This window comes from Eleginops maclovinus, chromosome 3, assembly GCF_036324505.1.
Source record: "Eleginops maclovinus isolate JMC-PN-2008 ecotype Puerto Natales chromosome 3, JC_Emac_rtc_rv5, whole genome shotgun sequence".
Classification (NCBI taxonomy): Eukaryota; Metazoa; Chordata; class Actinopteri; order Perciformes; family Eleginopidae; genus Eleginops; species Eleginops maclovinus.
In genome coordinates this window covers 19,294,959-19,307,960 of record NC_086351.1, presented here as the reverse complement: position 1 = coordinate 19,307,960, position 13,002 = coordinate 19,294,959, and the positions used below count along the sequence as shown (strand labels likewise).

At 36.6% G+C, this 13,002-nt stretch overlaps 1 protein-coding gene across 9 annotated transcripts in view; it reads left to right on the top strand.

Annotated features, from left to right (window-relative positions):
* mbpb (myelin basic protein b) overlaps positions 1–9,600 on the top strand; it is a 59,750-nt gene extending 50,150 nt beyond the window's left edge. For 2 of the 9 annotated variants that reach the window (XR_010165419.1, XM_063878780.1), the window contains 5 exons: positions 3,093–3,197; positions 3,363–3,389; positions 5,298–5,372; positions 5,512–5,530; positions 8,167–9,600. Coding sequence is in view for 6 of the 9 variants with exons in the window: in XM_063878780.1 (XP_063734850.1) it covers positions 3,093–3,197; positions 3,363–3,389; positions 5,298–5,372; positions 5,512–5,514 (210 nt within the window). In the remaining 3 variants the exon portion in view is untranslated. Of the gene's footprint in view, positions 1–3,092; positions 3,198–3,362; positions 3,390–4,191; positions 4,222–5,288; positions 5,373–5,511; positions 5,531–8,166 lie in introns of all 9 variants that reach the window. The other 7 variants (XM_063878776.1, XM_063878779.1, XM_063878775.1 and 4 more) reach the window with 7 other exon arrangements.
* Positions 9,601–13,002: the final 3,402 nt, after the last annotated feature.

Genomic DNA, 13,002 nt, shown 5'->3' with positions numbered 1-13,002 from the left:
CCGAAGATACCATTTTGAAGTCGGAGAGCAGAGATTTTTAGCATAAAAACACTTTTAATATAAAATATTATTCTATGAACTTTATGGCTGTAGTGATGGCAATTTTCTTCAGTTGGAAATTCTCGGATCAGAGTAAAATATTGCAACAACTAACGGATGCATTCTGATGGATTTGTATACAAATATGCACTGTCCCCAGAGGGTGAATGCTAAGGACTTTATTATTTTTTTCCCCTGTAGGGACACCATGTGGTTGACATTTGTAATTTTAAATGATCATAATTAAGATCAATTTATTTTTTCTAGTTTTTCTGTTATTTTATGACCACATACTAACAAAACTGACCTAGCCAACAGCTTCAGATTTGCTGTGTGCTTAGTGCTAATTTCAACCCGCTAAACATCAGCATTTAGACTCATTGTAAGCATGCTGCTATGCTAGCATTAGCATGTAGCTTAAAGCACTGCTTGCTAAAGTCCAGTGTTACAAAGACGCTAGCATGGTTAAATACTGTGACTTTGGTTTTACCTTGGTGCTCAGTCTTTCCTTTGAACTAAGCTATCCTTCTCCTGGTTTAATAGCTTCATCAAAACAAGTGTATCTCCTTGAACTCTCGTCGGCCTTAAATACACACACTCCAGCAATGTTTTTTTCTGCATGAACAATGGTTGTACCCATGATTGAAGAAAACAGAAATGGTACCAACTAGAAAACTCCAAAGCAAAGGAGTCACAACACTTGTATAATAAATACACATATGTGTTTGTGTGTAGCTGGCAGACGAACTCTTTGTTGCCCTCTTTTTACTCTCCTACACTCACACACACACACACGCAAGCACGCATGCACACACACACACACACACACACACACACACACACACACACACACACACACACACACACACACACACACACACACACACACACACACATACACACAAACACATACACACACACACACGCACTCAAACACAAACTGTATCTGATGTCCCCCCGACTTTCAAAGACTCTACTGCAGTGAGAGTGCGAGAGGAAGCTCGAAGAGCTAACTTTTGCTTTAGCAACAGAAAACGATTGATGACAGCTCAGGCTTCAAAGAAGCCTCTGTGTGACTGCTCAAGATTTGAAAATCATCATTTACAGAATGCCAGGAGCTGATTGGTAACTTCAGTCACACAAGTGATTTGTTAGCGCTCTTTTTTCTCGCTATTTTAAATGAGAAATATAAAAGTAGAGGAACGGTTTTTTTTTTTACACGAGAAGAGAAAAATACAGAGGAGGGACTCTTTCCCATCAATGGGACAACTGGCGGTAAATCAGTCAGTACCAGCAGAAATCATCCAGCTTTTTTTGACCTCCCAATCCTATCCCTTTTCTCATCTCCTAACCCCAGACAAAGGCACCACAGCGACCACTAAGGCTGCTCTATTTTCTCTCCTCCCTCTCATTTCTGCCTCCGTTTCCCATCATTTCCATAATGACAGATACAAAAACACACGCAGAGACACACACCTGTTCAACAAGACATCATTACGGGGTCACTGTTGATGCACAGTGGTAGCCTTAGAGCTGAAATACTTATAATGACGTCAGATATACAGAGGGTTTTTTTGGGGTGCATTATACATATCTGAAAGACAGTAAAGGTGTCGTAAAACTAACACCCTATCTATCTCATTGGGAACATTTAGCCTTTGTTCAGTAAGCTTGAGGTTCTTTGGTGTGAGATAATGGATTTGAATCAACAATAGCTAACTCCCCCTCCATCTCACACACACACACACACACACACACACACACACACACACACACACACACACACACATACACGTACACACGCACACACAGGTTTTCCTGTTACATTAACAGGGTCAGAGAAATGGATGAATCAGGTAACATTATCTAAAAAAGACTGAACATACTAAGTGGGTGGAAATTACAATGTTCTGCCATGGGCTGCAGGTTGTTGATGGTGTTCAGTTTTAAAGGAATTGTATTTTTTACATTTTAAGGTCTTTGCTAGACCAAGTTAATAAGGGATCCTAGGAGAGCTAGCATGGGTAATGTATTTTATAATTATTACTGTTGCTGAAACTCTTTTAACATCCCACCAGCAATACATAAATCAAATGCTGAAAATATATATGTATCCTGTTTCTGTGGCTGTTGCAGCACAGTCATAAGTCAGTCAGAGTTGTCTAGCTTCTGATTAGCTTCTTTAATTTGAAAAGGGTTCGCCTTGATTTTACAGTTTAATAATAATAACAAATATATAGTTCTCCTAGGCCGAAAATGAAGAGCATGTTGACCTTTTGAAACACTAATCTTATGTACTCTTTGTCAAGTCTTTCTTTGATGAACCACATTGATTTGTTCTTTGTGATGGCAATTAGTCTTCTTTGTTCAGATCAAATCACTGACAAGAACCATCGACATCCTCAACTTCTCATTTGTACCATTTTAATTAGTATTTAACGATTCGTGCCCTTCGGTTTTTACCAGTTTGGAATGAGGGTTAACGAAGTGTGAGTTGTCTGGGACGTGAGGGTACTGTTAATGCTGCCAATTCGATAAATATCTGTGGCAGCTTTTTGCAGAACTTTGTTTTTGTAAATGTTCATTGCATGCATACATGAGCAAAAAGCCAATACCAAACAGAACATTACCCCATTTTCATTTCAGAAACTATAGCATTTTGGAGCAGATTAGAATCACAGTATCCCAAAAACAGTGATCATTTTATTTACAATTGCCTTGGCTCAGGTCTGTGCTCTCCAAGTGTTTTTCTAGTTATTAGTTCAACACAAAAAAAGTTGTATCTTATCTGTGGCAACACTAGCATCCACTCTCTTGAGTGAAAGCAGGCCAAATGAAATATTTAAACTTTAAACTACAGTGTTTTATTGTAAGTGAATCATTTTTGATATCATCTTTTAACAGGTAAGCACACATTTCAGTATTGTTAAAAGCCTTCTTTCAGGGGAGAACGTTTTTATTTATTTCTCAATAATTCAGATGCTATCTTAAGCTAATATTAACATTAACACGTATGGGCTATTGTTTCTTTCCCTTCTCCTTTTGCTTCCCAGGGATCTTTCCGAGGGGCCCTCTCTCCAGCCCCTCAGAAAGCCTCCGGGGCTGCCCCACGTAAGCGCGGAGCAGAGAACGCTGTGGTCCACTTCTTCCGCACGATCGTGAGTAAAGTCAATCATATACTATAGTTTTCATTGGAGGAGTCTCAATCTGCAGTGTCTCTGCCCTCCCAGTCTCTCCGCATGCTCCCTGCGTGTTTGTCTCTTCACTTTTTCTGATCTGTGTCAAACTCTGTCAAATCTCTTTCCTCCATGTGGTTATCTCAGGTCTCCCCTGCCCCTCCCAAGTCTAGGGTGAGTCTGCTTCATGTTGCTTCTATTGAAGTCCAAATTTTCTCTCACACGTGAAATAAGTTACAAAAATAGAAGACGAGTATTTTCAACACTAACTTTAAATGTGTAAATTCAATGTTTAGGAGCAATAGTCAAGGATTTTACCTTGAGTGTAATCCAAAATTCCAGGATGTTGGGTTATAGTGAAAGTTAAAACGTGCACATTTTTACAAAAAAACGCATAGTATAAATAAGCATTTACATCACTTAAACTCCTTTATTTCTTTGGGAACAGCAACATATCCTATTTCATACTAAATTATGTTAAGATTGGGACTAATCCAAGTCTAATTATCATCATATTGCAACTCTATGACAATAACCGTGATTATAGTATATTATAAGTAATGAGCCATTTTATTTAAAACCCATTTACTGCCAAGAGAAAATGCAGAAAATAACACATTTGGATAAAGTTTGACGAATGCACATACACCATTCTAATTCAACCCTTTAACCCGAAGGCGATGCGTTTGAGGGTTTTGACTGGTAGAGTATTAAATATATTCTTTATGTGCTGTGTCTGCAGAATGTCACTAAATGTTGTGCTCTTTTCAATGTGAGCTTCGCTCCTCTCTCCTTCCTCCCACATCATTCCCTCCTTTCCTCATCTGCACCTGTCCCCCTGTGACCCTGTGACTTCCCCCCCCCTGGATGGACCCTTCTCTCCTTCCCATCCTGCCTTTGCGCTGAGTAAGACACTCATTTATATTTGTTTCCTCTCCCTTTTACCTTTTGTCCTTGTCTCTTGCTTCACATCCAGTGGAGAGGACTAGTTGCCAAGATGGGCCTGGTAGGTGGATAAAAAAGAAACACATAGGTATCATGCCTAATTAAAACGAGGGGGCAAGTGAGGTCATCCTCGAAAATCGCCTTTGAGTGTACCGCCTGTGGCTCTATTCTCATTTAGTCTCCATCAACCACTTCAGCTGCTGTAATCAGTCCATACATCAGCGATAACGACCTCATTTCCTTCCGACTTCAGTCCATTTCCAAATAAACCATACCCATTTTGTATTTTGCAGCCTGACTTATCATATCATCTGCTTGTATTGTATATTTTCTGATAAAACAGGCATTGTCCGGCTCTTAATTAGTCTAGTTTTATTCCTAAAAAAATCTCTGTGGCTGACTAAAGTGAGTCTGCCTTCTGCTTCTTTCTCCTAGAGACTGTGTGAAAATTACTTGGAAAAAAGTAAAAGGAGTATATTTTTTCTTTTTGCTAAAGCACGCTTGTCTGACTTTTTTTTTTTTTTTCTGGTCTTTAATTAATATTTTATTTCAGCCTTCCTTCGCAATATTGTGAATAGGTATATATGTAGTTAATGCAAAAGCTATAACTCTTGTGAACCATAGTTCATATACAGCTCTGTCTTCGCATTTGCGAGTTTGGCCTAAATTAGAAGTTCCATAAATATATTATCGTTTAAATTAGGCAACACATTTTATTTGTATTGGTATCAAGCTAAAACCAGATTCAAAAAGAAATTACCAATTGGTGGTTTCTAAATTCACAAGAAAAATGCAAGCAGATAACTTTTCCTTTTGTATTTTATATCAATTGCTGAGCTAGATATTTTTTTCAACTCCTGCGTTATTCACAACAAAAAAAACTTGAATGAAATTGGACCGTAATGAATATCTGGTTTCCTCCAATATTTTGTATTTCTGTCAAGCGTGCCGCTCCATCACTCCCAAGCACACACTGGAGTAAGAGGTCTCATATTTTATCTTCTTCTCTCCTTATGCTCTATAATGAGAATCTGGGGATCTCTGTAGAAAGGTCAGTCCCATGTTAATCCCCTGCTGAATATTTCTAAGACTCTTTTAACACACTGCTTCCTTTTCTCCCACTGGCAGGGCGACCAGAAGTCACAGTCTGCTAAAGCCAAGAAGGCCAGTGCAGGAGACGGCAAAGGCACCCTGACTAGGATCTTCAAAATGGTAAAAAAAAAAAAAAAATGCATGCCAAACACTTTTAATTCCCACTCGATTCTTTGCACTACTTCTCTCTTCTGCAACTCAAATCAAAAAATGTTATGTCTAATCACTTTCTTGCCCCTCTTTTTTCCTTCTGCCTCAGTGATGATATCAGCAGCAGAGTGAGTAACTTATTGGTCATGGAGGGATACTTGAGTTTAACTGACTCCGCTTTTGTTCAACATTGATATGCTGAGAAGACATCCTAATCTCATTACTCCTACAGCAGCGGCAGCAGCAGAATAATAAGAGGCTTTTAGAGACGAGATTGATTATTGTGCATGCTTCAAGCTTTGTGCCTGCTCTGATATATTCACGCTGAAGATGTTAGATCCAGCTGTGATACGCATCCAGTGGGGCTTCGGCTAACATTCTTTATCTGTTTTACAGGGGTTGTGCATTATGTAATATAACATTATTATGCAATATCGCCAATAACTTGTCAAGCATCACTGACTACTAGGATTGCTTTGGAGAACTCACAAATGCTGGCAGAATATAAAACTTGTCATCAGGCAAACAGAATATAAAAATGCCATCAATCCATATCATCCATAGCAGCATCATATCTATTATTAATACCTAAATAACATATTTTAATAGTTAATAATATCCTGGTACTGATGTATGGGTAACCCACTATATATTAAATTTAAAGCCTATATAATCAATACTTTTAAATACCATTGACTCAAATTATTTTGCCTCATAGTGACACTCCAAACTCTGCATTTCCTTTAGTGCTTTGTAGCATTTAAGCCTCTTTTTAGAGCAGTAGTACAGAAAGCAGAGGCTTTTTCAACAACAGCTGATACTCACTGCCTGCCCGCCATAAATTCTGAAGAACTTAAAAGGTACACGCATTTTCAGAGTTGGTGGAGACAAAAAAAGAGCTAAACGTAAAACAAATGCCACCTTTTTCATGTGCTCAGAGACAAGATGTCAAACAACATGTCTTTATGTTCAAAAATGTAAATAGGCAACCTTATAATGAGCCAAAATACAATCTCAACTATGTTATTGTTATTGCTTATTTTCAAGCATCCATAACCATTTACCGAAGTTTAACTTGTAAATGCTAACTGTAAATTGTGTTATTTAGCACATATGAACTGCTTAAAAATGCTATATGTCACAAGTTTGGGACTTATGTTGTTTTCTACATGTTAATATCATCTTTTATGCTAATGCTAGCTTATGTTAGGTAGAGTGCAAATGTCACCATAAGAGAGTAAAGGTTAACTGGCTAGAAATATCCGTTAGCAATCCATCAGCTGTAGCGTTGTTGAAATTATGGGTTCCCTGTTTAAAATACTTGTGTGTGAAACAGGAACCCTGGAATCGTTGAAAATAATTACTCACATCTTTTTTTGTATTGCACTGAAGTACCTCTCACTGGTTCAAAACCAAATTTTGCTGTTCAAAGAAGTTTCCAAAGATTTATGTCAAACCTACTCAGAGCAGAGATGGAGGTTTTGATTCCTCTTATGACTCAGTGAAATGAGGTGTTAAAACACCAAGTTTCTCTGGTTCAGCACACTCATCAGCTTTACTTCCGATTGCAGTTTTCACAACTTCTTGAATCTCTTCTTAGTCGAGTTGTTTTCTATATGTTATTTTAAAAAAGCATTGCATCTAATACTTGGACAGTTTTCACATTTCCCATTTTAATTAGCCAGCCTCTCAATGTACCTTAGATTACTTAGTTTACTTGTGCTGAAAAAGAAATTCAAATTTCCCTGGGGTTGCATCCTCATCTGTAGTGGATACATTGTTGTCACTAATCCCTTGGGATGATGAACCTCTGGGATGTTATTTTCAAGTCTTTCTGATGTAGCTAATTACCAATGAAACGATGCTATCACACTCTACCCGTGTCTACCAAACATAACCAGGCTATACAGTCCAAACGGAAGTGAGCAAGAATGTTCACTTTTAATTAATGTTTCACGCTTTGTTTCTTCCCATTTTTCAGCTTTCATATTCAGATTTAGCTGTATATTGAGTTTTCTCTGTCGTGTCAGATTATGCAGTTCATTTGAAATGGCTGATAGAACAGCTTAGAACAAAGGCTCAATCTCAAGCCTTTATTTTCTAAAAAGTGGTGAATCATTTCTCACAATATGGCTTAACTTCCTGACACAATCCAACAAGTGTCTCATTTGTATAATCTTTGTGCTTTCAGCCCCCTTTACTTCTGTCACTTTTCAATTTGAATAAAAGTGCGGGGTGGAAAAAGTATAATATAGTCCCAGCCTGTAATCTGTTGAAGTTTCTTAGCCAACTGTCAACTACTACTTTCTCTTTACTTTGGATAACAATACATATAGAAATTAATTCATAGAAATTAGGGACCATTTATCTGTAGTTGAAAAGAAAGATTGTATAGAAAATAAAGCTCTCCTATGAGCAACATTGACGGTGTATGGAAGCCCATTTCTGCCAAGAAGACAAAACGATGTAAGCATCGAAATGCTAACAAATACTCCAAGTTAGGAGATTTACACAATTATGATATTCTAAGACAACATTGTGAAGTTTTAAGTCAAATGAAAAGTTACATTTTAGGTCAAAATGCATTTCAGACGGAGGATGAATACATGTATATTAAAGGAGACAGTATTAGAAACATAGTCCTTTATACGAACCTGAAAGCAGGTAATCATGTTGCAGTAGAAACCCTTTTTAAAAAGAACAGAGTAGTCCTTTAAGGCTTTCATCTCCACATATTCATCAGATATGTCTTGTGTGTCAACAGGGAAGCAGGAGTGCTTCTCCAGCCAAACGCTGAAGTCCCCCTCTAGCACCCCTTCCAACAGCACAAGGGCACGTTCAAGATCACGGGGTTAAAGAGGGGAAAAGGAGGAAGAAAAGGAGGAAATCTTGTCATACCGTAAACTCACCTTCCCCTCCACCTCTGATAACACTCTAACATACGCTAACCCCCTCATCTCATGTCCCCCTACCCTTTTGGCTGGTACATAGCGACACAATCTGTTGCCCACCCCTCCCCTGCATGCGTTGTGCTGAGTCTGTGAAGTCATCATCCTTAGCGTGAACTTTTTGCTGATCCTGCTCACATGTGCAGCCCGAATGACCCTCCCCACATCTGCGATGGCTCTCTTTAATTGTGCTTGAGTTCAATGTGGATGTCTTGTATGGTTTCTTTAACAAATAAGGTAGATAAACCAAAGCACACCCGGAGCAGTTGATGGATTATGGCCGGTGCAAGTCCGATTGACTTGACCGTTATTGCCGCTTTATGGTTTGGCGAAAAGTCGGGGTGTTTTTTGTTTTTTAAAGAACGGTTTTGTGTCTCGTCACACTGTCTTTGTCTGTCCCCTAAACCTTTTCTGTGAACCAAAACTGATTCATTAATCAATTCTTATGGAGAGCCATGTCTTTTCATTCAAACCATTGTGTCTTAGCTGTAGTTAAGTGTCCTGTCCTAAATGTGATGTCGATCTATGTTTGTCATTAGGGCCTAAGGTTGGCTTTGGTAAAAATGTTATTGCTAAACCTTCTAAATCATATTTTCCGCAATGATCACTGAAGAAACCAACACATAAACAAATGATTTCTAATGTAATTATTTTTCAGTCCATGAGCTAATAATATACACTAATCTCCTCTTCATATATAACCTCAATTTCATGTCCACCTTTAGCCAGACTCTTATTCTGAAAGGTGTTGTTGCTAGAGCATGATGTCGGATTCAGAACCTCTCATTTTAGCTTTAGTCTAGTCTCTCCTTTGTTGTCGCTGTTTTTTTCTCATGGCACAAATACTGTAAATTACATCCACCAAAACCCTTGTGCCTTTCCTCCTGACTACCAAAAAACTGTGCTGTGTTGCCTTCCTGTGTAAGATAAAAAACACAATTTCAAAAAGGTGCTCTGTAACTAACTTTGGAGTGACACAATATAAGATGTTTTTTTGGGAATGTTGCAAGTTTTCTCAGAAATAAAAGCTCAGCACTAGCACTTGTGCTGTTCAAAATATCCATTGTTCATATGTGTTCAAAAGCATCTCTCCCACTGTTTGTGTGCTTGAGCCTCGTGAGTGCTATGTAGTGTTGTGTCTGAATGGATCCTGTGGATGAATGTAAAGTTCCTCTTCATTATTGTATGTGTAATTAAACATGACCAGCCACTAAACTGAGAATAAAAAAAAATAAAAATCATAAAACCAACGTTATTCGTGTTGTGTAGGGTGTGTTTAGTCATGGGGGTCAAAGGAATTTTCTTAATGATCTGAAGGAAAAACATTATGTTATTGGTCCAGCATCACAGTAGGCAAATGCAATTTCTTTCACAAAGCCTCAATTCATGACTCATTTGGTCATTGTTCATGCAGAGCTTTCCGAGCTACTCGTGACTGGTACGGTTGGAGAACCATTCATGCTGAAGTATAATATCACATAAACGATATGCATCATGGCATTTGGAAATGTAAAAGAACGCTAGCTGAGAATGAAACACAAACAATGATCCCTTTAAATAAAATATTTTTATTCCCTTCAAATAGAAATGTTTTCTCACACATCAGATGATGTATTGAGGAATGAAACATGAATCAGAGGGCAGGACGTATACTGTCTTTCTTGCTAATGACGCACAGGGAGATACACTTTAATACATTGTTTCATGAAATCATGATGAAAAACAGTTTGAGAAACAACACAATGTTCTAATACTGTCTAATACTTTACTTTGTAAAGTTATAAGAGTCACATCTTTAATATGCTCACAAACAAAGTACACTGCGAAGGTATTCACCCCCTTGGCTTTTTTTACTATGTTATTGCATTAAAACCTGTCACTTTGTATTTGATATGCACAACATGCATACAACTTTGAGGGCATACAAACTAAACTGTCATTTTATTGTATATTTATGATATACTATGTTGTTTATTGCATTAGTATATAGTTTATTATACTATGATTTATTTTTGTGCATATTTTCCAGACTGTACTATTTTCTCTTTTATCATATTTTTGACTTACTGTACTTACTTACTACAGGGGTGTCCAAACATTTTTCACTGAGGGCCACATACAGAACAATTTACAAAGGGCTGGGCCACTGACTCGAAGTGGGGTATATTGCATCAAGTCAAATATAAGATAGCAAAATGAATCCTATGTAGGCAAATCATCTCTGATAATTGAATATGCTTAAAGAAAACAACAGCCTACATCACAGCTTTCTATCAATAGGAGTTCCTTTATTTTGTTACAAGAAGTGTTTGCAGCTTTTTCCTTGAAGCAGAAGCCTCAGATTGAGGTTGCAATCAGGAGGGATATATTTCAAGCGTGTTAAGTAAATAAGTTATTGGGCTTTTTTTATCTTGTTTTTTAACTAAGATTTTACTGAATTTATTTGAAAACTTGGCTTATTAACACAAATACTTTTACATATTTAAGAAGTATAATAGAAGCACAAGTTTCATGTGTGGATCATTTTACATTATACTTTGAGAATTAGATGAGGGCCATTAAAAAATATGCAAAAAATGACATAGTATAGTATGTCAAAAAATATGTAATAAAACGACACAGTATAGGATGTCGAAAATATCAGAGAAAAACTGCATTGCATCCTATGTCGAAAATATGAAAAAAGGAAATAGTATAGTATGTGGAAAGTATCAAAGAAAATGGCACAGAATAGTATGTCGAAAATATGAAAAGACAACATAGTATAGTAAGTCGAACAGTGCAATAAAACCACAGTATATTATGTCAAAAGTATGAAACAAGGAAACAGTATGGCATGTGAAAAATATCAGCGTAAACGACAAAAACTAATTGTTAAATCATGAAGTGAAACTCCCATTAAATGACGTCTCTTGGATCTGCAGAACTCTTCTTTATCGAAGCACTGCAGGACAGGAACTCTGACTCCTCATGTCTATGTGCCTGTGGATTATTAGCTTGATTGGTACAAGAATATACAAAAATATGGATTTATAAAATCACATAGAAAAGGAAGCGAATAATATTCATAACATTACAAAAGTTTGGTCTTCAAGTAAAATTAATTTGCCTGGTTTAGTTCTTGTGAACAACTAATGGAAATCTCTCGTTCTCTTTCTGTGTGGCGTCTCTGGTTCAAGTGCGTTGCAAGAAACAAGAAAAAAACGACATAGTATAGTTTGTAGAAAATATGCAGAAATCACAGTATGGATGTTGAAAATATCAGAGAAAACTGCATAGTATAGTATGTCGAAAATATGAAAACAGGAAACACTATAGTATGTTGAAAGTATCAGAGGAAACAACTTGTTGAAAATATTTTAAAAAAGACATGGTATAGTGTCTCAAAAATATGAGAGATAACGACATAGTATAGTATATCGAAAAATCACGAAAAGCTACATCGTATAGTAAGTCGAAAATTGCAAAAAATACATAGTATAGTATGTTGAAAATATTAGAGAAAAAGGATACAGTATAGTATATGGAAAATATTAAAAAACTGCATTGAATAGTATCCCGAAAATATCAGAGAAAAATAGCATAGTATATATAAACGATGATTTATAAGTTTCATCATATTATATTGTGTCATTTCTCTGCATATTTTCGAGCTTCTATACTATGTTGTTTTCTTTGCACCATTTGGACATACAGTACTGTAGTTTCAATCAATCAATCAAAGTGTATTTATTTAGCCCAATATCAAACATTTTACATGTGTGTCAGTGGACGTTACAGTTTGTACAGAATATAATAAAACATCCTCTGTCAAGGAAAATCGTCCAAAAAACCCCCAGTTAACGGGGGAAAATATAAGAAACCTTGGGTAGAGCAACAGATAATGGACAGGTGTGCAATATATGTTGTGTGTAAATTAAAGTGTGTTTAAATAATAATAATAATAATAATAATAATAATAAGATGAATCCAGGTGGATGTCAGTAATCCTGTGGCATCCATCAAAGAAGTAGTAAGGTGACCATCAGGCAGGACCACAGCGACAGGCACAGACACGACTCTGGATCCCGGCGTAGACAGACACACAAAAATATGTTTAGGGGAAGCTGGGTTATTTGGAACATGAAAAGAATAGGTACAGAGACAGTAAAGAAAGAAGTAAGGTGTCCCCCGATAGTCTAAGCCCATACCAGCGAAACTGGACTACAGCATTCTATGTTGCTTATTCATAATTTTTTGATATACAATACTATGTCCATTTGTTCGACATACCAAACCATGAACTGTATATACTAAAATATGGCCTTTTTGTCATATATTTTCAACATAACATTCCTTTTTTTCTTTTAAATACATTTCTATAAATTATAAATAACCTTTTTGATGATTTGTTTCTACATACTATACTATCACTATTTAAAAAGAAAGACAATTGTGCAAACATATTGCACGTACATACCTCACTATGAGTTTATTTACTATGACTATAAGATATTCTAGGACTCTTTCATGCTTATATTTTTTCAACAGTTATTTTTTTCTATTATTCTTCACTATAACTACTGAAACTATTACATTGTGATCGATAAAATACACATTACTATGACAAAGATATATTAAATTAATATAGAATAAAACACAGCAAGTTCAAA